Consider the following 25,405-nt stretch of genomic DNA (forward strand, 5'->3'; position numbering starts at 1 on the left):
GGTGATAATATCTGTGCATTATGTACCCGTGCTATGTGTTTACGTTGATTCGATTTCGATGATAAAACTTTACCACAGTAAGTGCATGGAAACGATTGAAGTTGTAAATGAGTGCCATCTGGTTTTGCTACGCCATAATTATTATTCCTATGTATTGGCTTATCGTTAATATTTGTATCGAATGGGATGTATTCACTTTTAATAGATTTTCGAAAATCTGTAAAAATTAAAAAAACATACATTACTTAAATTTTACAATAATTAAGACAAAGTGATCATTTTTTGGTTGGTTGTTGAATCAAGCCTTGTTGTGACCTTTTCGATCTTATTGAAACGTTAACATATATGTTGAAAATTTCCATTTTGATTTTAGAACTCATTACAAGAACTTCCCTATGAGAATTAGGTAAAATTATTAAGATTAAAGGAAATTAGGGAATGTGTTAAAACGAAAACATGAAGCATAACTTTCTTTATTTGGCACATAATTTTTAAACATAAAATAAATTTTATATTTTTTAGCTATGGCAGATTTGATAATCATATCTATGCGACCCTTTCCCTCTAAATAGAGAAAATATTAACAAGAAGGTGCCAGCAGAAATATTTAACCGAATCTTGTACAAATTTGATTTTCTTTTCAGAAGGTTAGCATAAAAAAGATCTCTTAACAGATCTATCAATCAAAATAAATTATTTGCTTTGGTATTTTGCTTTGTAAACATTAAAGAATTGAAATATTTATTTGAAATTAATTTAACAATATTAATGATAAAAATTTTGAAAAAGTACAACAAGTACCAAAAATATTTCGGTATAAAATTTTTTAGGCTTTTTTATTTATTTTTTAGTAACAACAATCTATACTTATATAAATTTAAATAATTGTTTTCTTTTAAAAATGTTCAGTAAGTTAAGGCTGTTGTCTTTTAATGGGCATAGCGTCAGATAATTCTAAATTTTTGAATCATTAACACAGTGGGCATTGGAGAGGTTGTGTTTTTAACAAGTTTTTTAATTCTAGAAAAAATTAACTGTCAGAAATTTTAAAATACTAACTGAACTTTTAAAATACAACATTTTATTTTGGACAGAAACAACTATAGTTAGAGTATTGTGGTTAAAGAGAAATAAAAGTATATTAGCAGAATTTTAAACAACTCATCGTACACTGTATATTGTTTGAGAAGCAATTGAGTGGTAGTTGGTACAGTATAGGTAAAAATTATACATTATTTCACTATACAAGCTTATCTACTCTTACCGTGCATCCAAATATTGTCCAAAACTTTGTGACAATATTATAGCAAGACAACAGCCTTAAACAATATTTTAATCAGCCTCTTCCATAATCTTAGTTCAATTTAAAATCCACCAGTTTTGTGATATTATTCTAGCGAATCTCGTACTTCGGGCGGAAAATATGGGAGAGGCTTCTTTTTATCTACAAATATTGAAATAGACAACCTAATTGTGTTCTGTAGGTATATACAGGATTTTTCAAAATTGCACGGCATTGTTTTATTAAATTATTTTTGGAAATATGTTTATTTGAACTTTTTTGAGCTAGAGAACATACACCTAAAATATTGACCGGGAAATTTTGAATATCCTATATACAAAACTATTTTTTCCAAAAATAGTGATTTGCATATTTTAAACACACGCCATAGAACCAATAAATTGATCTGATGGAAATATTTCTTTAAAAAAATCAAAAAAGTGGGAATAAGACAAATTAATAATAAATTAATAGTAATAAGACTTAGAAGAGCAGAGAAGTTTTTATTTTAAGGTTTTTAACAAAAATTATCACAAAATGTATGAAATTTAATATTCTTATTTTATGCTTGGCATCGTTGCATATGTATTCAAGATATGTCATTGTATTACCAAAAAATTATTTTATTAATAAATGATATTTTTCAGAGAAATATTTCCAACTGGGTGCTCATAAATTCGTTTTCTTTAATGAATTATATTCATAGATCTAGCGCCATGCTTGTTATTTGACCGCTTAAGGTTTACCGCAATTGAAAGAGAAATTCTCGGCTAAGAAAATTTTGGTAGAGTCATAAATTGTTAGACACAATCTTGAAAATAGCCTCACAAATTTTCAGTCTTTCTGATAGTAATTGTCAAATACTACGCCTTTAACTTTGACTACACTTTTGAAGACAGTCAGTTGTATTTCAACTTTATTACAACTAGGGTTGCCACCTCAAAGTTCCGGGAGGTCTGGAGATAAACCAGACAGTCGGGAGATAGTGAAATTAATTTACTTATACCACTGAATTATAATACTGTTCGATATTTTTTTATGTTTTGTGTACTCAATTTTTCCATAATTAAATATTTAAATAAATATGCTTCAAGTAATTTAAAATAAAAGCTGCTCAGAATTGTTGAATTTCCCTGAATATGAAACCAAAAGAAAATCTTTATTTACTGAACTCTGAAGAATTTACATTGATGGATCGAGTCTGGTGAAATTACACGATTTCGAGTCTTCCAATCAAATTTGGGAAGGTGGCAATCCTATAATTACAACATAAAAATAACATAAATTTGCAGCCTTCTTTATCCTGAAATTTTTCAAAAGCATCACTACAAAACATCGAAACAAAATTTTTGATTCAGTCTATGCTACACTGTTACATATTATATATTATTGAAAATATAATTCTTTTTTTTGAAAATAAGTAATAATTCTGTAAAATTCCCCTGTGAATATTTAATGGAGATCTTCTGGTGATCGAATATGCTGATCGCTAAAACAAAAATTATAAATAATTAGGAAAATGAATGTAGAATTATTAAGATTACAAAACTTACCCAAAGAATCTTATTGCCTTCATTTTGAATGCAGTTGAATTTTCTTTACATTTATAAGCCAGTACTTGTTTGATTCGACTTATTTCTACCATTGGAAATCTTGTTGCGACGTAAGCTTTAATTTAAACATTGGAATTAGTGTACTTATCTCGGAACAAGGTGAAAACAAAAACATGTGTATGTCGAAGCCAGATTGTAATTTGGTTAGCCAAATTAAATACTTCGCTCAACCCAATCCAACTGAGTTTGGTTAGGTTAATTTGGGTTGAGTATTTTTAGTAGCTCTCATAAATTGAGTTGTAATTCTCATTAATAGGTCTATCTCATTTTCATCATTCATAAAAAAATCTGAGTAAAATCAAGAATTTTGTAAATTGGCTAGACATTAGATAAAATAAAATAATGAAATCAAAAATATTCTTAAATTAACTTATGGTCGAAAACCCACAAGAACTAGAGCAGTGTTTTTCAATCTTTTTCATCGCGAGCCCCCCTACCCTTCGCTGTTCCTGAATTTTATTTCAGTATAATATTATACATATCTGTACAACATTTTTATTTATTTTCACAATTAGGGACCAATAAGTAGTAGAGTTTTTTTTATTAAGATCTTAACAAAAAAAGACATCTATTTTTACACCCAGCGAGCATGAGAGGAGAGAAAATCAGTGAGGCACAATGAATACTGTGGGAAGTGTTAGCGAATCGTTGTAATTATTGAAAATGGATAAATTACCAACATGGCCGTCAACTTTTACTGAAATTAGTGAAACAAAGCAAAGAGTAAGATTTTTTGAACTTTATTTCTTTGCAAAGAGTAGCTGTATGCAGATTTTTTTAACTTTCTTTCTTTTTTCTTTATAAAAAAACAAACAAGTTAAAATTGGATATCTGTCTCAATAAATTAGTTTTAAAAAAAACTTACATATAATCGCTTGCACTTTGGCTCGATCTAATGCAGGTTTAACCGGACGTTCTCCGGTTCCGGCACGACTCCAACGTTGTCCAGTAACAGAACATGTAGCTAATTCCATTGGACTGAACAAAATGGTTGCAAGACCGCGCGTTAATTTACGGTAATCACCCCATTTAACTCCACGTAATTGTTCTTCACAAATTTCAATACCTTCTCCTAATTTTACCTAAAATTACAATAAATTTTAGAATTTAGAAACTGCATTACTTATTGCTTTCATGCAATATCAGGTCGATTTACATAATGCCAGCAAATTGGCCAAAACAAAATTTGTCTACTCTCTGATTTTCGATGGTATTATGTAAATTTTGCCTTAGGTTTCAAACGAAAGTAGAACTATAATTACCAGCTTTGTTTCATTTGTGGTAGCCAAAAAAACACTACACAACACATAAATAATGGCGCTTAAACGATTTCAATACATATTTTAGGGCCGCGGCCCATTCACTAGTTTATTAACTAGACTGACAAATTCGAAGGCTATGACCTAGTGAATGAGTACTAAACAAAAAGCTTGTAATTTTCCTACTAATATTAATTCATGGCAAGGGTAAAAACTCACCACACCACTTGATTTTGGACGGTGGTTATGTAACGCAGAGTGTGTTAAAGGTGTACGCCAATTGGAAGCGGCTAAATGAGTTAGCATTTCGGCATGATTAGCAGCTGCCTCAACCATTTTTGTTGCAGCGTTTACACCACCACCAGACATGTCCAACGCTAAGGGTAACCAAGAATCTTCAAGTGAATGGTGACGCCCTAAATTGTCTGAGCCCTTCGTTCTGGTTGAATGAATTCCTAAGGGGAGAATTAATATAAGTTTATGATTTTCGATAAATTCTAAATATATAACTTGCTTAAAAAAGTAATTTTTCGAATTCAAAATTTAATTTACGGGTGGTATGAAAGCTTACTCAACCCAACTCAATTTAGATTGGGTTGATTTAACACGGGTTTTTAAACTTTGACTAACATTTCTTTTAGAAAATCAACAAGTGACAAGAATAAATATTATAAACTAATTCATACTGATGATGTCTAAATTTTAATCGAAATATATATTAATCATACGAAAATTAATGTAGACATTATAAACTACATAATGGGCTACATAGCCTAAGTGCGTCATTCGTGGACAGCCAATACAACCTAACCTAACCTTATAAATTACATATTTTAATTTTATTTTTAGGGTTCCGCCATCAAACTTACAAAAATCAAATATTAAAAATCTTAAAACCTTTCTAACTTTGTCATTTGATAAATAGCATATATCTAGTATATGAATAAAAAGTTTCAAATAAATTTTTTTCTCAAATAACCAACTTTGGTATCAAACCAAAGTGGCAGTGAGCAAAAGAGAGTGTAGACATGAGTGCACATAATATATCTTTCGCAGTGCCACTTTCGTTTGATAGAACTATACCCAGGAATATTTTTGCGTTATGATATAAGCTTCCAAAGAAAAAATGCCTCCCTCCCTAAATTTTAAAACATGTAAATTAGAGATAAAAAAAATGTGTTGATTTTAGTACTCGCTAAAAAATTTTGTATTTTTCAAAACCGTCCTAATTTAGCTGGTATTAGTATTTTTTTTTGTCTATGATTATTAAATTCTTTATGTTCGCCTATGGTTTATTTATTCACTACACCACTGGATAAAAATAACATGTGCACATAAACCAATCAGAAAGTAACAAAATACAAGGACGTTTTTGGCGGGCTATCTCGTGTAAGTATTTACAGTATTTAAATGGTTTCTTCATAGAATCAAACAAGCTTTTGTGCTTTTTTGTTATTTTAAAAAATTATACAAATAGTAAGTAATATAACTAAACTTAATAATTTATAACTCACTTAAAATTAAATTTAAAAAAAAAATTATGAATTATAATTTGTGTGGAAATATCAAATCAAATACGACTTAGTATTTAAAGGAATTATTTTCGAAAAAAATTGTAATTATGGAATTTTTATAAAATTTTATCTTGTTTTAATGCTAAAATTAGAGTAATATATTTATTTGTGAAAACTCTTTTACAAAATATAAACGAGACAAATACCTAACACGAAAAAACTTTCGAAATTGGCAAATATTAAAAATAGGTTAAATGCAAAATTAATCCAGAAAATACCTGTGAAATACAGGTTTTATTCTATCAGTGTTAAAGCATTTTGCATAATGTATCAAATATTCCCGTACATACTCTTAATGAGTCTAAAGTGTGCCGAATATTGCTCTTTGTATTCTGACACTTTTTGACGGGTGCAAACTTATAATTTTTAGCGGTATAAAGAAACGAAATTTGTCCTGACCGTGCAGGTATTTTTCCTTAAATTGACAAAAATTGCAAATTGTCGCACCCTCAAATTGTTTTTATTGCAATTATGCCTTTCCGTTAAGGCGTTAACCGTAAATTCTCTCTCTCTCTCACCTGTCTAATTCAGAGTTAGCTCTGGTCTGCGGATTTTTTGGCTGACCATGCCTTTAATGGGGTCGAAGGAAGCACGGGTTTGCGGTTTTTTGGTAGGCCCTGGCTTTCTTGATCATCTCTATTTCTCGGAACTTTTTGGTGACAATTGTGTATGAGAAATTATAGAAAATAAATTTTATTTTAAATTAATGAACCCTAGAACATCGACATTTGTTAGGTTCTATATTAAACCATGAATTATCCAAGCAAATTATTAAGCTATTTTGAAGCATTAATAGCAGGACAAGGCATTTAGTTTTTTTTAGTAAAAAAGATGCGTATTATAGCCTTCTCAAATTCTTTAAAATTTCATCTCTTTATCTTGAGCTGTTTGAAAGTAATTTGAGAACTGTCGAACTTTTTGCCATCACTGTATGTATAAAGCCTAAAATTTTGAGATGACTTTGAAAACAACCTCTCAAAGGACCCCCGGAACACTGTATTTGGAAAGTGGCTTTCGGTCAAATGTCTCTATTTCGCTCAAATGTTTATTGCATTTCAAGAAGTGCTCTATCATATACATATCTCTTCGTATTTGAATATAGTTCACTTTTGCTGAATTGTTCAAATAATTATTAATGTTATCAAGTGGTTAAATTTCCTGCGACGTTTTTTCAGATTCTTAGCTTAAATAAGTCATGCTGATTTGAAAATGCAACAATTTCGAAAAAAATCGTATAAAGTTTGATAGACTCGATAAATGAAAGCCACTCACGAAATTTCAAGTATGTATCAATTACTTAACAAAACACCTTTTCTGTACCGCGATCTATTGGGTAACCTCATCTCAGAAACCAATTCATTCATGTCGTCGTTTCAGGCGTAAATTATGCAACTGAATATTATATAGTACCTCTAGAAATTTAATAAAAATCGGGAATTTTGATATAGAATATTTCGAAAACGGCATATTGTCGAGATTTGTGCGTATTGAGACATTTTTTCAAAATTTCAAGAAGAATATTTTCCTAAATTCTAGTGACATATGACCGAAATCCATTTTCCATACACAGTGGTCCGAGGTCTTTTTTAGCAGTTCTAAAGTGCGGCTGCTAGTCCTAGACCTATTAGATTTGTGACATTTTTATATGTTTAGATGGAGGAATTTACACCAAATATGTCTGAGAACTCGGGTGACGGGCCTATGTCGGATATTTCTTCAATTAGTGGAGATCAAAGAGTTCCGTCCGTTGGACTGACGAACAAACAACCAACATACAATAATTTTAACAAATATAAAACTACGGAACAACTCTTGGAAATTGAAGAGAGAAAATTGAAACGTGAACTCCAAAATGAAAAAAAGAGACAGAAAGGGAGAGAAGAGTATGAGTTAAAAAAGCAAAGGGAATTGGAGGAGCAAGAAAGGCAAAAAGAACGAGCTATAAAAGGGATGACTTATTTACTTGGTAAAAGTAAAATGTATTCCCAATTTTTGGGCGATAAATTAGAATCGCATTTAAATAATAATGCAAATCCAGAAAGTAAAAAGAAAATTTTGAAAGATCGTGTAAACAACGACAACATTACCAAAATACCTAATGATACCGTTGAAATTCCAAAATATTTTACTGGTGGTACTTTACGTCCCTATCAAATAGAAGGTTTAACATGGCTCAAACTATTATTTGAAAATGGTATCAATGGAATATTAGCAGATGAAATGGGTTTGGGTAAAACAATTCAAATAATTGCATTTATGGCATATTTATATGAGAAAAATATTCCTGGACCATATTTAATAATTGCCCCATTATCAGTAACCACAAATTGGATGACTGAATTTAAAAAATTTGCCCCAAAATTGCCAGTAATCTTATTTCATGCTGATAAAGATGGCAGAATACTTCTTCGACGTAAAATTATGGAACGTTATGAAATTGATGGAAAGCCCGTGAAACCAGTCATTGTGATGTCATATCAAACTGCTGTGACGGAAGAAACATTTTTAAATAAATTTATATATAGTTACATAATTTTGGATGAAGCGCAACATATTAAAAATTCTGAATCGCAGCGTTACAAGTAAGTATTCGTATCCTATCCCTTATTATAAATGCGAAAGTTTGTGAGGATGTATGAATGTTTGTTACTCTATCACGCAAAAACTATTGAATGGATTTAAATACAACTACAGTAATATAGCTCATATATTAGAATAGTACATAGGCTATAATTTAGTACCACTAGCAGTTACTCTACCGTTTCGCTGAATGATTTCAATTTTTAACCCCCGAACTAAAAAAAGGGGTGTTATAAGTTTGACTGCTATGTGTGTGTGTCTATCTGTCTGTCTGTGGTATCGTAGCGCCTAAACCGATTTTGATTTTTTTTTTGTTTCGTTTAAAAGGTAATTTAATGGAGAGTGTTATTAGCTATGTTTTAAATTGGCGATGATCTTCAGAATCGACTCAGTTTGGAAAAGGTTTTAAGAGAAAACGGAAATTTAATGGAAAGTGTTCTTATATTATATTTCAAATACGAGTTTAGGTTTCCTTACCTTAAAAATTAGTCGGGGATTTTTTAAATTTTGTAAATTTCACAATTAAAGCAAAATAATTTGGTCCAGAGCAAAGCGGGTGGGTAACGATAGCCCCCTGCACATTTCTGCAAGTGCAAATAACATGTATGGATGTTTCGTTCAGTGCCAAGTGATTCAGCTCCTCGAAGCATTCATAGACTTTGATTGGAATCTTGACGCTTCAAGGGCCCGAAGAGCGGCCTGACTATCTGAGAAGATGCTGATATGTGCCCACTGTAACCTTCGAGTTACAGAATCTGGGCACCTCTCAGCAGGGCGAAAATTCCGATTGAACCATTTCAATGATAGTATCCAAAAGCCTTAGGTTTTTATGACAAGCTCTTTTATTATCACTTTAAAATAACAATACCATCTTTTTGTTCGTAGGCACATTGATCATTTACGAAGTGATAATCGTTTATTATTAACCGGTACGCCATTACAAAATAATTTAAGCGAACTTTGGGCATTATTACATTTTTTAATGCCTAAAATATTTGGAAGTAAAACCGATACCACATTCACATCAGTATTAAATTTACAAGATTTTAAAAATGTGGACGTGACTGTTGAAAACGATAAAATTACAAATATTATCTCAACAATTCATGGAGTTTTAAATCCCTTTATGTTACGACGTTTAAAAAAAGACGTTCTAAAAGATATTGTTCCCAAAAAGGAATTAATTGTCTATTGTCCTTTATCTGATTTGCAACGTACTTTAATCAAATATGTCATCGAAAGAAATCTAAATTTACTTACTGGTAAAGAACAAGAGCCAGAAATCGATGTAAATGAGCCACGTAAAAAACGCAAGACAGCATTAGTTGTTCGGAATTATACCGAGCTAGAATTTACACAGACGACTAAAGAAGACGACGATGAATTTATTAAATATCTTGTGAAACAAAATGAAGTAACTGAAGAAAATCGAAAATTAATGGAAAAACTTAAAGAAAACAATCAAACAGCCCAGGATGGTATTAAAATTATTAAATCTGTGAATCTAGCATCACCATGGATGGTACTTCGAGAACTCGCAGATCATCCATATTTACTTCATATGCCAACAGTTGAAAATAAACAAGGCAAACGTGAAATTAAAGTTGACGAGAATTTGATTACAACTTCGGGGAAAATGCGTGTGTTAGATTTGTTATTGCCACGACTTAAGGCGGAAAACCATAAGGTAAATTATTCAATCAAATGTTAATACATTAAAAGGGGTGGACGTTGTTTTAAATCAGGTATTTTTGTTTTTTTGATATGTTCTTTGCAATGTAAAGGCAATGTTAAATCCCCGTTTTCGACCTCGGCAAACGACCGGATTATGCCGAAAAATAAGAAAAACCTCGAAAATTTTGACGTTATTTCAATTTTTCCGATTTTGATCTGAGAGGACTGATTAAAAAAAAAACTGCAGTATTTATTTTTAAAAAAGGTTAAATTTGCAACAATTTCGCTCAGGGTGTGGGGATATTTTTTATAAACAAATTAATTGTGTCTATACGTCCATAGCTTCTAAACTATTGAAATTTTCAGAAACAATTGTGTACCATTAATTAAGCACATTTTATTTGCTTAAAATCCACTTTATTTAAGATTTTGTCAATCAAAATATCTTGTTTATGTACATTTCGACTTGTTAGTCATCTTCAGAACAATTAAATAAAGTGGATTTTAAGCAAATAAAATGTGCTTAATTAATGTTAATAACTTCCACAAATTATCGCTCTCAAACTTAAATAAATTGTGTACCATTTTATTCTACTAGAAGAAAGAAATATTTTCTTTTTTTTTTCGTCTTGATATGACCAATAGAACCGGAGGTATGGTTAAAATTGTAAACAAAAATAATATTGTATAAGATTGGCGCGCAGCGCTTGGTTTAAGACGTCCGTAGATTGGGCAATAAATAACATTTTGATACTTTAAGTTACTCATTTTAAAGGAATGAGTCTATTTTTTAATGTTATGCACATAAAAACATGTTTTATGCAACAAAGCTAGCAAAGAAAATTCCACGTATGTGGGGTATATTGTTGTGTACCAAAAGGTCTTAGGCTGCCACCACAAGGTCTTAATATTTGAAAAGGAAAGACTTGGAGAATTCTTTGCTGATGAATATGTCGTCTTACTGATAAACACTGATATACTGATATTTCGTATGATATTTATTTTATTCGGAGTCTTTAAAATATGTTATATTAAATTAATTACTTGTATTTTTTATTACAAATTAAGTTGCACTTGAATCTCTAAGTTGTAATAATTACTGTATGATCAAGTTACGTTTAAGTTTGTATAATTACTGCATGATTCTGATCAATTTTCAATGTCTTTAGATACAAAACTTTTAGGTCAAAATATTAAATATTGTGACGTAAAAATTAAAATATTAAATATTAATTTTGCTGACAAGAAATATAATCAGAGAGAGCCATGTTGCTAATCAAAAATTATAACTCAATTCAATTATTTATATGAGTAACTTAATAATAATAATAACCAATATAAAGTAGCTGACTAGCTTAATGAATTAATATTTCAAATTAGGTTATTATAATTTTAAAATATTATTACTTAATAATAATATGAATGATTTAGTGTATTAGAACCCTGTTTTTAAGGACAACGCCGTCCAAGGCCTAACAATATATTTTTATGTGCATAAAATTAAAATATAGACTCATTCATACCTTTAAAATGAGTACCTTAAAGTATCAAAATATTATTTATTGGCCAATTTACGGACGTTTCAATATGCTATATGATTTTTGTTGGACAATTTTAACCATATCGCCGGTTCTATTGGTCGTATCAAGACAAATAAAAAAGGCAATATTTATTTTTTCATATAGAATAAAATGCTACAAAATTGTTACTAAATTTTCAATAGCCTAGTAGCTATGGCTGTATAAACAATTAATTTGTTTATAACACCCCCCCCCCCCACTCTGAGCGATGAGCAAGTTGAAAATTCGGATTCAGGGAACAAAATACGTCGAAATACACTCCTTGTTCGGTAAGACCTATAAATGCATACGAAACCCACTCAGCGCCTACACTATAAACAAATAATCAAAATGGTTCTGACTTGAGAGAATGTCCCCACCCTACTCCTATCTGCGCAAGAGCATATCTTGTCTAATTCTACTCCGAAAATACCTGACTTGATGCAAGGTTCAATGTTTAATTCGATTGACCTAAAGAACCTATAATTTTTCCTTTTATTAGAACTATGTGAGGAAATTTCACGATCATTTAATATAATTTTGTCCATCTTACAGGTTCTAATTTTTAGCTGTTTTGTAATGATGTTAGATATTGTCGAAGAATATTTAATATATCGAAATTATACTTATGCAAGGCTTGATGGTGCAAAAAAATTGGAACAACGTAACTTTCAGATTGACAAATTCTGTGGAGATCAAGAAACTTTCATATTTTTAATATCTACTAGAGCGGGGGGTGTTGGACTAAATTTAGTGGAAGCTGATACGGTTATATTTATGGATCTTGATTGTGTGAGTTAAATTATCATTAAATTATTCAAAAAAAAATAATAATAATAAAACAGAACTTGTTCTTTTGGAATTTGTCGGAGATTTGTGCGTTTTTCATTCAGAGATTTCAATTCAGATTTCATCGCCATAGCGATACAAATATCAACTATTATCCCTATATATTATGAATGTGAAAGTATGGATGTTTATTTGATTGTTACGCTTTTACGCAAAAATTAGCGAATGGATTTGAATGAAACTGTACAACAATATATTCAGTGTTGCCAACTTTTAACTCTAAGGCCCACTAAACAGGCGATAGAAAACCACTAAAAAACAACTAGAGAGCAATAATATTGCCAGAAATGATATTAAAATATTAAATTATTTGCCACTAAAGGTAGAAAAATAGTAGAAAAAAACACTAGTTTTAGTGGTAAAACTACTAAGTTGACAAAACTGAATAAATCTCATACATCAGAATAAAACATGAATAATATATATTTTAAAAAAAATTAATTTATTCTGACGTTTTGTTACTCCGTCTATGATCATCATTTTTGAACCATAAATTAAAGATTTCTGTAAGAATTTAAAATAGTAAATGTAAAACAATTCATGGTCATCTTTTATAAAATACTCAATGAATTATGACTATTTTACACTTATAAAAATTGAAAACTGTGCATATATTTTTGCTGTCTAAAACAATCTCTTCGAGTGTTATGGAAGGGCAACTTAATATGTTTGCACGAATCTAACGTTTTATTTTTCATCTTTTGCAGAATCCACAAGTTGATATACAAGCTCAAGATCGCTGTCATCGTATTGGGCAAACAAAGCCAGTAATGATTTATAAATTTATATCTATGGATACAATTGACGAAAGAATTTTAAGCCGTGGTGAAATGAAGAAACGCCTCGAAAAATCGATCATCACAAATTGTAAGCAAATATTTTTAAACAGAAAAATAGCATTTCTTTCACGGTATCGGGTCATCCGTTTCCTGGTTTCGATAATAAAATTAAATAAAACACATTCAAAATTAAATTTTTCAAGCTATTTTCACCTCTAAATTAAAATCATAAGTAAATTTCCTGCTTTTCAAGAATTTTTTTAAATTTCGGATATCTTTAGAAGTTTCCAACATATTTGCAAAAAAAACCAAACTCTCTTTTTTGTTATTAAATTGTTTATAACTTTTGTTATTTTTACCATAACATTTTCATTTGTTCCCGAAAAGTTTCTAAACATAATTTTCTAAACACCTTGATCATAATTTTCCGAGAACTAGATCAGAGTCGCCCCACATATTGTCTAGCCATCTTAGAAAACCTGAAAATGTCCTGGATTTTTTTTCGCATCATTGAAAATTTGTACTTTTGTACTTTAAAACGATTATGTTGAATTTTTCGCCTATTTTTAAACACCCGAATAAAAAAAGGGGTGTTATAAGTTTGATAGCTATGTGTGTCTGTCTGTCTGTGTCACCGTAAAGCTTAAGCGGATGAGCCGATTTGGATTTTTAAGTTTTGTTTGAAAGGTAATTTAATGAGAGGAGTATTCTTAGCCATGTTTCAAGTGCGAGCTTAGTGTTGCGTTTGGGGAAGGCTCTAAGGAAAAAGGTCTTTTAATGAGAAGTGTTCTTATAGATTTCAAGTAAATGGAAAAAATGATTTTCTTTATGTTTTTTTTTAGAGTAAAGTAAATTAGAAAATTATTCCTTTTAATTAAAAGTGTCCTTAATAAACCATATTTTAATTTCTGGAAATTCTTGTAATGTCCTTCGCTAGATACCGTGTTCCCAAAATACGAAGCTTGTTGACACTAGACTAATATTGGCGCTTATGAGATTTAATAAATAATAATTTGTTTACAGGCCGATTAAGTGAAACAATGTATAAAAGTAATATCTCTTTAACTAGAGATGATCTTCTACAATTATTAAAATCGGTAGAAACCACCAAGGAAATTCGTTCTACTAGTTCTAATAAACAAGTGTTATCGCCACGTGAACTTAACCAATTATTAGACCGAAGTGATTTATATAAAGAATTAAACGAACGATTAGATAAAATTAATGAAAATAACAAAAAATAATTAACGTTGGGCGCGAATTATTTTTTTAATTTTTACTCGTTTTTTTTTTTTGTATTGATTGTTATTTAATATATTACATAATTTTAATAAATAGGCACACACGTAATTTAATTATTCAAAGATAGAGAGTAAATAATATTTTTGTTTATTAACGAGTGTCTCGCAATAGTAAGATTTTTGCATTTTAAATGTGGCAGTAAAACAGATTATACAGTAACCTTAAGTACGGAGTAGTTTGCATCAAATCAAATAATCAAATGTTGGTCTAATGAATAATGTAAGTTTTTGACCTCTAGTGACGAACGCAACATTGTCAAAAATCGAAAAAACCCGTGAAAATCTCGGCTAGTCAAGTCTGCTAAAAATCAGAACTACCGGATTTGACGTTAGCTCTGGTGTATAAAGTTACGTCGATAAATTTTGAAAGGACTTAAATCGTAAAGATATAATACTTTCCCGTAAAATTTCATCGACATTCGTAAAAGCTGGTCTTTTACAATTTACCATGTAATTTCACTATTTTGCCTGAATGCAAAAATCGTACTCTCGCCAAATGCTCGTAATTAGCTTTTGGGATGTATATTTCAAAATATCTTGTAACAAGCGTTGTGTGTTTTTAAGCTCTCTACTTTTTTTTAAATTATTACCATAAAATGGCGGAATTACTCCCAATCAAAAAATCTAAAACAAAAGGTCTCTGCTTTATTTTAATTGAGCACCGTTACGCCGAGGAAATAATTAATTAATCTTTCTCTCCCGACCTTTGTATGGGTCTCGATGGAAGGGGGTAAATTTTGTGATTATGACTACCTCTACATATTCCCTGATATAATAATAAAAAGTGATATAATAATTTAAATTTTTAGCATTCCAATTTTAATTGCAATTGCCACCAATTAAATTTCGAACAGTTTTATGGCGAGTCGAGTCTTAAGACCGATCCCATATGACCGATTCGTCATTTCATAACGATAAAAATTCGAGATATCTCGTAAGGTGGCAATCGTAGTGACGAATATCCTCGTGAGATTTCTAGTCTATTAGTCAGTTTGATTTTGATAAAATACTAACCCGAACAATCGAATAAGAAGAATTAGAAGTATACAGAATGAGTCGTAAGGAGTGCATTGAACTCCAGGAGTGTCTTCTACACGTAGACCGTCAGCTCATAACAGAAAATGAACACAATGATGTACAGCCACAAGCAAAAGAAAAATATATAAAATAACATTCATAACGAATTAATGCATAGTTAAAAATTAACATTTGTTTTTAAAACACTATTTAGATTCATTTAAATAAAAGGCAAAACTGTTCAATACACTAAAAATTGATTGACTGGCGGTTTTCTGGTGCACAAACTTAAACAAAAACAGTTTTTTTTTTACCAACTAATATTGGTTATGTTAGAGTTTGTACACGAACCTCCTGCCAATCAATTTTTAATGTATTGATGAACAGTTTTGCTTTTTATCTAAATGAATCTAAATAGTGTTTTAAAAACAAATGTTAATTTTTAACTATGCATTAATTCGTTATGAATGTCAGACTGTAAAAAGTTTTCTCTGTGTTTTAAAAAATGACAGACTGTAAAAAGTTTTCTCTGTGTTTTAAAAATAAATGTTAATTTTGAACTATGCATTAATTCGTTATGAATGTTATTTTATAAATTTTTCTGTTGCTTGTGGCTGTATATATGTCCTCTATCATTAGCAGACTGATTTTTTTACATTGTTTTCACGTGTAGAAGACACTTTTGGAGTTCGGTACATTCCTCACGGCTCACCCTGTATTTGGAGCGTGCCATAAATTCCGCCAGTCTTCAGTATTGTTTTTTTTAAATATTAGGTTTTAAGCAGAAATTGTCAAGTTTATATTTTTGAAATAAATGTTTTTATTAAATAATTTTTGTCATATTTTTTTAGAACTTTACATTTTATTTGTTATAAAAGGCGTGGGCCAATAAAAAAAACTTGTAGTTAATTATTCTGGGTTTGAAAATGGTTATGTTCGCTCCGCTTTTTTCAATTCATAATCCATTTAAGTATTCTCTTGTTAAGAACAGCATCGCTAACGTTCTAAAAAATCAATTTTTCATCCCGCAAAATTCGCTATATTAATGATCAATCCAATAATGCTTCCATTATCCAAAATTCTCTTCACAATTTACATTACACTCCGATAGAAATACCTTATAAACAAGAGTAGAACTTTTGTACTTTTAGCAGACAAAAGCTCAACAAAACGGGTTTCAAAACGAGGTTTGTGTAAAAAAGTTCCTTGATGCGTGTACTTTGGTATTCGTTAAAAGAAATAAAACAAATTTGATGATTGTTGAAAATTTAATGTAATTGCACATATTGAGAATAAAAACAAAAAACGTATACATATTTTAGTTTCATGAAAATGGAACTGAAAAACACTAGAATAAAATTATTGCAAATTGGAAAACAGATAAAAAGTGCTTGTAACAAAAGTACCTGTTATAGTAACTCTATTTTATTTTCTTATATAAAACACATTTTCCACCATTTTGTGTGGTGTTTTTTTTTAAACAATGAACGCAAATATAAAAATTTTCACATTTTGTGGTTAGACGATTGCCATTTAAAGAAAATGAAGAAAACCAGTCTATTCGATCTAAAGATGTAATAATAAAATAAGACACTTTGAGAGATAAAAATTAGTAGTCGCGCCGGCGAGAATTTTATCTCAAGAACATATTGATTATATGTTCATTCAAGATTTTTATTAGCTATCAATTCTATGCAATGCAACTCGTCGAATATCTTGAAATTTATATAAGGTAGCACAGAAATGCCGAATAGCTCTTATGAATACTTTAACAAGCTGTAAGGAATATTAAAGCTTGCATAAAGCTATCAGACACAAAACTTTTGGACATCCAGATTGTATTTTTTTGTAGATGCAAACTTCTGAATGAGCCATCATAAATGGAGATCGAAACGCATTTGTGTTATTGCAAGACATTATGGGGTGTAATAAGAAGCGTTCTGAAGATACGATTTATTTTCAAGCAGTCTTTTTTTATAGGCAACTTTTGTTTCGAGGGAAACATCCTGATGGTTTGAGGATTAGTCATTCTTATACAGTCACATTGAAATCTTGAAATTTATTGACTCTAAAACCATTTTTTTATTCTTGAAGCGTGTTAATGGTTTGAGGAGTATTGGCTGGGGGGTGGATTAATCTTCTAAGAAAACAATAAGTTTTCATTAAAATTAAGTTAAAATTCGAAAGTGCATAATTTCATCAGAAAAAATCGTTAAAGAATACTTAAAATCGCATTCGACAGGGAAATGCTTAAGCTTCAAATAGATATGTATATTGAATCTATTACAAAATGATTTCTGCGCCCCCATGTACGCTGTCAAATTACCCAGAAAATTTTTCTTATCCTTCCAACCCTCAACACAAAGCGGTGGAGGTAGTAAAATATTTCCATTCTCATATTCAAAAACTACAAAATATGAGCATGGGGATAAATGATCCTGATTCAATCATTTTTATCGGAAGTGCCGCTTTTTGTAGTTTTGCAAAATCATTAAGACGTTAATTCATATTACAAGCTGCCTCTAAAGAAGGAAACTATGTCTCACCTTCTCTGTCCAGCTCTTCCGATCTAAAGTCCGTTTATGTCAACGGACTCTTGCTGTTCTCATACAGCTCGAAATGGTTCATGGAATAGTGGCTGATGATGTGCCAACCCTCTTTTCAGTATCACAACGGATCCTATGGGCCTATGCTCCAGGACAACCATTCTAACTTAACCTAATCTTAATTGAGATGATATTTGAAAACTAGATCTCAAATAATAATTTACGTTAATTGTTTAAATATTACGTTTTATATAATTTTTAAATATATAAACTGATTTGTTTTCTGAGGTAAATAACAACTGTAAATATATAAAAAATCTATTGTTTATGTTTTGTTTCTGTATTTTGTTGAGACTATTGTTGGTTGATTTGTTTGTTTGTTTTAAATAAATTCAATTATGTAAAATATAATTCTGTTATGTAATAAGTTCAGTTTTAAATATAAATATGAATAACATCTGTAAAACAACGATCGATAATTAAAAATATCAGTCGCCGATTCAAGGCATTTGTGTTTTATTGTATCCTGAGAATTATTGTTAATATGTAATCGCTATTTTGTTTCCATTCATTGATTAAGTTTAATATCTGTAGGTATTTTCAATACAGGAAGATTCAAAATTTACAAAAAATGACATTTTTATGTGCTATATTATGTGATTAACTGCCTTTGGAATACCCAAAATAAAGATAATCCTGACTAATGTTATAAACTTAGAAATTTTATGCGGTCGTAGTTGTTAATCTTCGTAGCTGAGTTTTTTCTGGTAAGAGATACAGACAAATTTAAATGTTATTTCGAACAAAAGTTGTTACTTAAAATTGTCGAACAGTCAAATCTAAATCTCTAAATGCGTAGCCAAGTATTGACAATGTAAAAGCAAACTCAACGTGAAAAAACTGTGTTTTTTTGCCGGACTTACTTCTTGCGTTAATTTTGGGACAATTTTTAATATTAGTTTAATCACAAGCGATAAGACTTTTGAAAAAAGAAGCTTCCAAGACCTTACACGGGTGCCATATCGATTATTAGAAACCTATCTCTTGAATGGAATAAAAAATAGAGAATACATATTCTGTATTAATAACTATTGCATTTATGTGGTCCTGAATAACTAAAAAATGTTTTGTTCCGGTAATAAAAGTTTCAGAAAATCACATTAGTAGAAAAAAATTGTTTTAAAAAACTTCGGGAAAATTTTTATGCAAATTTTGAGTTTTTTTTTAGACATCTATTTTACCTAAAATTATTATTATATCCTTTAGTGACCATATACGATGACTTATAAGTGGAGACCTATCGCATATGATCAGTTTTTCGTGATTAAAATGGGATCCGTTATTATATACTTAGCCTAAAATGTTAAAATATAAATACACACTGGGAAAAACGTTGCTAAAAATAGTTCAAAGACTAGGAAAATATAAAAATAATATTAAATTTTCATTTTAAATACTACGATTTTCGAACTTATTTTTTAAAAGCAAGTAATTCTACGATCAAGTTCTTAACTTTAATATCACATAAAATTTAATTGCAGAAAATTATTTAGTTAAATTTAAAGACGCCTGTACACTGCAGCTACAATTTAGCCTATTTAATTTTAGAGTAATGTAGACCAGACATTTCTAGCTAAATTAGGTGAATTTTAAGTTTAGTATACAGAGTGACCTTTGATTGACTCTGGAAAAATCTACTACAAGATTAAGCTAATCATGATAAACGAAAAAATCTTGATCAAATTTCGATCTAAATCGTAGTTTTCGAGATATTCCCAGATATTTCTCATCCAATCACAAAGCACTTAAAGTCAGGAGAGCACCCTGTATACATTCCGATAAGAACTGGATATAGAGGAAAGTTCTTTAGCTAGATTTTGATATACAATGTACAGGGATCTTAATAAGAAAATTTTGTGAGTTGATTCACTCCGAAAAATGGTTAAAAATTATTTAGTCTTTCCGTTAAATCACAATTACGATAAAAATGTTTTATGAATTTAATCGCAATTTTAAAAGTCAAATTCTATTAATTAATTTTTAAACCTCGTTTATATATAACGCTAAGGATAAATTATATAAAACGCCTGCGTTTAAAAATTTAAAAGATTCGGAAAAAAGACCTGCGTGCTTGTAATTTATTATAATGTAAACGAGGCTTTAAATACACAAAAGAATCGAAATTATCCTTTTTTTTTCTCCAAAATATTTATAATTGCTGAAACGAAATATTCTCTTTTTGACACGGGAACATCATTTTATTATCCCCACTACCATAAAAATTAAACGTATCTGTTATTGTTGAATTTTGTACCTCATTTGTATCAAACTTTTTTATAACTAAATCATTTTGATAACATTGAGATACACTTCCGAGTCCTACTGAGGGTGGCGGACTTAAAACAACAACTGCCGTATTGTTTAACTCCTGTAAATCAGGTTTGATATCTAAATCACCGGGACACGATGTGGTTTGATTATTTGACTGTTGATTTGTTGGCGAGGAACAGGCCGATGACGACACAGATCCGGTTGTCGGTGGTAATATACGTTGATCACTTGTAACGTTATGATAAATGACAAGATGGCGTTTTAAATATAGAGTTGTCTTAAACTGTTTGCCACAATATGGGCATATCACAGTTTGGGGATGATGTATTAGACGCATATGTTGACGTAGATTTGATAGGTTACTGTATACACGACCACATAGGTGACATGGACGGGGATCCAACGAATGCAGTTTACGTGAATCAACCGAGGACAACGCTGCAATCAAATAAGAGCAGTGTTATCAATTCTATTTTTTAAAAATTATTAAAAATTAAAAAAAAAAACCAAGACGTGTTTACATGGGTGCTTGAGAAGTAAAAGTTTGGAATATTCTTTGTCTGACAGTATTATTAAATAATTTTATAGTGATCGATCCAATTTGTCCAGTCTGCTTTTTTTAATGTGAAAGTGTCTATTTAGAAAGGCGTGAGGTTTTATACAGGGTAGGCCATTTTAATCTATTATAATCAACAGCTCATTTTGTAGTAAAAAAATCAAAATATAATTTTGAAAAAAGTTGCAGAGTTTGATGAGGGACATCATTTTCTGACAGCAGATTGGACCTAGTTCTTCGGGTTGCTTTAATAATCAATTTTGATCCTCATAAAAAAACCCAAAATTTTTTCGAAAATCGTTATGATTGCATTTGATAGAAAGAAAACACCTTAGCTATAGAAAAATGCTTTAGTCAAAAGTTTTCAAGGGCAATAGAAGACATTCGCCTGTGTCCATGACTTTGACCTACAATTATGGATCAACTTTAAGCGTTTTTTCTTTCGATTAAATGCAATAATGACATATTAATTTCGCATTTTCTCCGATAACTAACGATTTATGAAAAAAATGTTATTTTTTTATGAGGATCAACTTCTTAATTAAAAGTATTTTATCTCTTGCCCTTAAGGATCTAAATTGAATATTAAAGCAATCCGGAGAACTAAGTCCAACCTGAAGTCAAAATATGATAAATACAAAACGAGCTATTAGCCATAATAGATTAAAATGGTCCACCCTGTATATCTCGGAGCTCTTTAATATAGAATGGAGAGTTTAGAGTTTTCCACACAAGTGGCTTCACCAAAGAACTGTAATTTTGTTAAATCTTAAGCAGTGAGTACCAGTTTGACGTAGCTTAATCAATGAAAAGTATAGGCTAAAAGAGGGAAATGTAAGGACTTAAAAAACACACCCTGATCTACTTTTTCCTTACTCTTTTTAATAAATAAAGCTCTTTGCCTCTCCTAAATTGTACAAAAACCATTAAATACAAAGGAAAAAATAGTCAAGCAAACTGCATTCGTTGAATTAACGGTACCATGATATCATAGTAAAGTATTTCGACTATCATGCGGCCTTAATCAGTATTATAAAATTTAGCATTTAGAATTATGTTTACTAATCGAAATACAATATCTATGATCTATATTTTCTCGAAATAGAAGGTTTTACAAAAGAAATGAATAGAAAAATTAACAAAAATTTGATTCTCTTACCTTGATTTGAATCTTGCGATAAATCTGCATTACTGGCAACCGACATCATTTCCATATCGCCTAAAAATTATGTTAAGAAAAATACGTGAACAGCAGATCTTCATCACTAAGGTCATGTTTTCCCCGCTATGATTACTTTTTATTGGAAGGAAACAATTGCCTTTTTCATATTTTTAAAAACGGAAAATATTAACACTAAACGCGGAGAAGGGGACTACGGAGTTAACACTACCAAAAGGGATTTTCTTAAATCCCTTAAAGGCATTTTACTGAAAATTTAAACCTTTAAAACCTTGAACAATGGTATTTCGGCAAGAAAAATGTATTTCCAGTCACTAATTAAACTTTTAGACAAATTTCTATCGTCTTTCTCATTTAGGGGACTGGAGAAGTACACAGTCATAAAAGCCGAGGTAAAAGCGATTATCCCTCCTGGAAATCCCCTCGATGTCGTCTCTAGGTCTAATCTAAATATTTAGAGATCTTTAGACCGAGACTTTGGCCGAGGTTTGTATCTGTTCTTGAAATCTAAGACGGTATTCAATTTCCAAATGCAATTCCTACATACCTGAAGTACCACCAAAAGCATTTCCAATATCTGCAGCATCATCAAACCCTAAAATTGATTCATCTAAACCGGTTCGTTCATCGTCATCGCTTCCATAATCTGGTTCAGTTTTTGGTTCAATCATATCCGTGGCTAGATCTAATTCTGAATGTAAATCCGTTGGATGTATCACATATTGACTTGGACTTACGGATCCTGATTTCATATCTTTACATGGACGTTTAGCAGCTGACGACGATATTTGACTAGGGTTTGCTTCTGTATATGGATGTTTCCGTGTTTCTTGTGTTGAATTTTGTAGTTCTGAATGACTTCCGTTGATTTGTGTTTCGTTGGAGGGTATGGTTGTTGGCTCGGGGGATGAATTAAATAAATTTTGTGTGACTTCTTCAAAATTAGATTTTCGATTAGTTTCGCTGTTATCTTTTGCAAATTGTTGTGGGGATGTTGCTTCGTGTTTTTTCGATGAAAATTGTTGACTAGTTTCATATTCATTTGTAGAATGATTCTAAGAAAAAAATGAGAAACAAAAATTTATTTAAAAAAAAAAAGAAATTGTTTAAGCACACTGTACATACAGAGTTGATAATCATAATACTATTCATTATTATGAGTAAAATGAATTGTTTTTTTTTTTTTTTTTGCTCTAAATCACCCAAGAAAAATCAAAATCAAAACAGTGGATAGTAAATAAACTACGAAATCGCCAAAAACTATATGATATTACAATGATTTTATTTTCGAGATTAAAAATAGTATAAAAATTCACCTTATTTTCAATTTTGTGTCCATTTGATGCATCGGTTAACCCACGGATTTGTAGTGATTCAGCTGTACGTAAAAATCCGGCGAGATGCGCTTGGGCCACTTGTACTTCGCCTGCATACATAAATTCTAGCAGAGCTTGAATGTGTTTGGGTTCCACATCTCTCATAAATATTATTGGATGTGGGCATGGATTACTCTGTTAAATAAATAACAATTTTTATGCAAAAATTATTGATATGTATAATAGCTTGCCTAAAAAGCATAAATAAAAAATTATTTCCAAAATTGTTTATTATATCAAAGACGTATTGGATAAATATAGACTGTTCTTAATTGAGTCAAATTGACTGAGCAATCTGTTCAAATACCCTGAATAGAAAGTGTTGAATGTCAGTGTTTATTTTTAATAAATTAGAAAAGTTTAAAAAACCAATACAATTATGGAAGAAAATATTTTATCGTTTTTCGAGAATTTTTCACAAAGCTGAAGCTATCTGAAAATGTTCAACTCCTTATTTTTATAATTTTGGATAAAATGGACACCAAAGTTTTGTCTTAATTTGCGCCTTCACGGGTAAATAATTTTGCTTACGAAAAAATGTTTCGAACAAAAGATGTTTATTTTTTTAAATGGAACATTTTTTATATTCAAACTTTTGTTCTATTTCTTTTTGTTTTAGAGTTATCGTTAGAACGAACAGGCGGACGGAAACCGGAAATGGACTAATTTGGTGATTTTATTAACACCTACACAAAATTTAGTTCTTATCATCAATATTTCTAAGCGTTACAAACTTGGGACTAAAATTAGTATACCTTGATATTATACACGGATAACATTTTATAATAATACTGTCAGTCTAATAATTTCATTAATAGTTAGTGGATAATCTGCATTAACAAAACGGCTTAAGGCGGCCAAAGATAATGGGTTTGTTCAGCAGAAAATTCGCTTTTATCCGAGCGCCCGTTATATATTTTGCTGTAGTTAGTAAGAGATAGATAGATACTGTATGAGGATGTCAAATTATCAGAAAGTTTTATGAAGTTCTTTTTCCTCAACTTGTTTTATGAAGTTCAGTGCTTTTTTGAGCATTGAAGCTTGCTGCTTCAGGGATAGGGTCTTTGAAATGAGGGGTTTTGGCTCATTTTCAATTAGTAAGTTAAAGAATGTCTACAAAATATAAGGATGCAACACCATAAGCATAAAATTCAATCAAAAAATTATAATTATTTCGAAATTTTCGAAAAAATCGTATAAATTAAATTTACCTCGAAAAGCAAAGATAAAATGTCAAATTTTTTTTACCGTTTATAATGTAAAGTTTATACCAACGGAGAAATTTAGAAATTTGTTACTATCATTATTTAAATAACCTATTCCTAAAAAGCTACAGAGTGTTTAATGTGAAAGCATCTATAATACTAAATATAGTTAGATAGTATATTAACAAATATATTTTTATTCCAAATAAACATGAAACACTCTGTATAATTAAATAAAACTAATTAATATTCAATAATTCAATAAATTACTAATTAAATTCTACAACATGACAAATGAATGCGACATATCAAGTAAATCTGAATGAAATATGATAATTAGTATCAAATGTCTGAATTAATACGAATAAATTAAATAAAATAGCCTGCGTACTTTAAACAGCTCTTTGAAAAATGGACTGCAAGCTGAAAGTACAACTTTATGTGCCTCAAACCGACGACCCCCACACGCAATTGTCACATCAACAAAATCCTCATGATCACGCAACGTTCCAAATTGTGCAGTAATATTTGATTGAAAATTATTCCATCGTAAACAAATTTGTTGATCCACAATTGTATCCATATCCCCCAACGAATACACTTTTTTTTAGTTTTTTATTTTGTAAACACCAAAAAAAAAAGAAAAAATGAATTTATTTTGATTCGTTACATATGTGTGTGTAGATATACGTGAAAAAAATGAATTTTGTTTGTTTTTGTTTTT

The 25,405-nt window shown here is 30.2% G+C and overlaps 2 protein-coding genes across 6 annotated transcripts; one reads left to right on the top strand and one right to left on the bottom strand.

The window, feature by feature from the left end:
• Positions 1–923: 923 nt before the first annotated feature.
• On the top strand, positions 924–16,318 carry LOC123296483 (lymphoid-specific helicase-like). Of its 4 annotated transcripts, XM_044877963.1 has the most exons (7): positions 924–1,218; positions 3,480–3,618; positions 7,382–8,310; positions 9,194–9,995; positions 12,097–12,333; positions 13,098–13,257; positions 14,193–16,318. In XM_044877963.1, the coding sequence occupies exons 2-7, from the start codon at positions 3,559–3,561 to the stop codon at positions 14,411–14,413; spliced, it is 2,409 nt and encodes an 802-aa protein (XP_044733898.1). In that variant the 5' UTR covers positions 924–1,218; positions 3,480–3,558; the 3' UTR covers positions 14,414–16,318. The 4 variants fall into 4 exon arrangements, with proteins under 4 accessions (XP_044733898.1, XP_044733899.1, XP_044733901.1 ...); XM_044877964.1 differs by lacking the exons at positions 924–1,218; positions 3,480–3,618 and adding an exon at positions 5,501–5,630; XM_044877966.1 differs by lacking the exons at positions 924–1,218; positions 3,480–3,618 and adding an exon at positions 5,751–5,769.
• LOC123296484 (longitudinals lacking protein, isoforms H/M/V-like) lies at positions 1,814–25,405 on the bottom strand. 2 transcript variants are annotated; one of them, XM_044877967.1, is made up of 8 exons: positions 25,073–25,405; positions 23,417–23,611; positions 22,648–23,155; positions 22,080–22,139; positions 4,374–4,609; positions 3,761–3,977; positions 2,836–2,950; positions 1,814–2,771 (listed from the first exon to the last, which is right to left on the bottom strand). In XM_044877967.1, the coding sequence occupies exons 1-8, from the start codon at positions 25,262–25,264 to the stop codon at positions 2,735–2,737; spliced, it is 1,560 nt and encodes a 519-aa protein (XP_044733902.1). In that variant the 5' UTR covers positions 25,265–25,405; the 3' UTR covers positions 1,814–2,734. The 2 variants fall into 2 exon arrangements, with proteins under 2 accessions (XP_044733902.1, XP_044733903.1); XM_044877968.1 differs by lacking the exons at positions 1,814–2,771; positions 2,836–2,950; positions 3,761–3,977; positions 4,374–4,609 and adding an exon at positions 20,177–20,802.

Source organism: Chrysoperla carnea, chromosome 3, assembly GCF_905475395.1.
Source record: "Chrysoperla carnea chromosome 3, inChrCarn1.1, whole genome shotgun sequence".
Classification (NCBI taxonomy): domain Eukaryota; kingdom Metazoa; phylum Arthropoda; class Insecta; order Neuroptera; family Chrysopidae; genus Chrysoperla; species Chrysoperla carnea.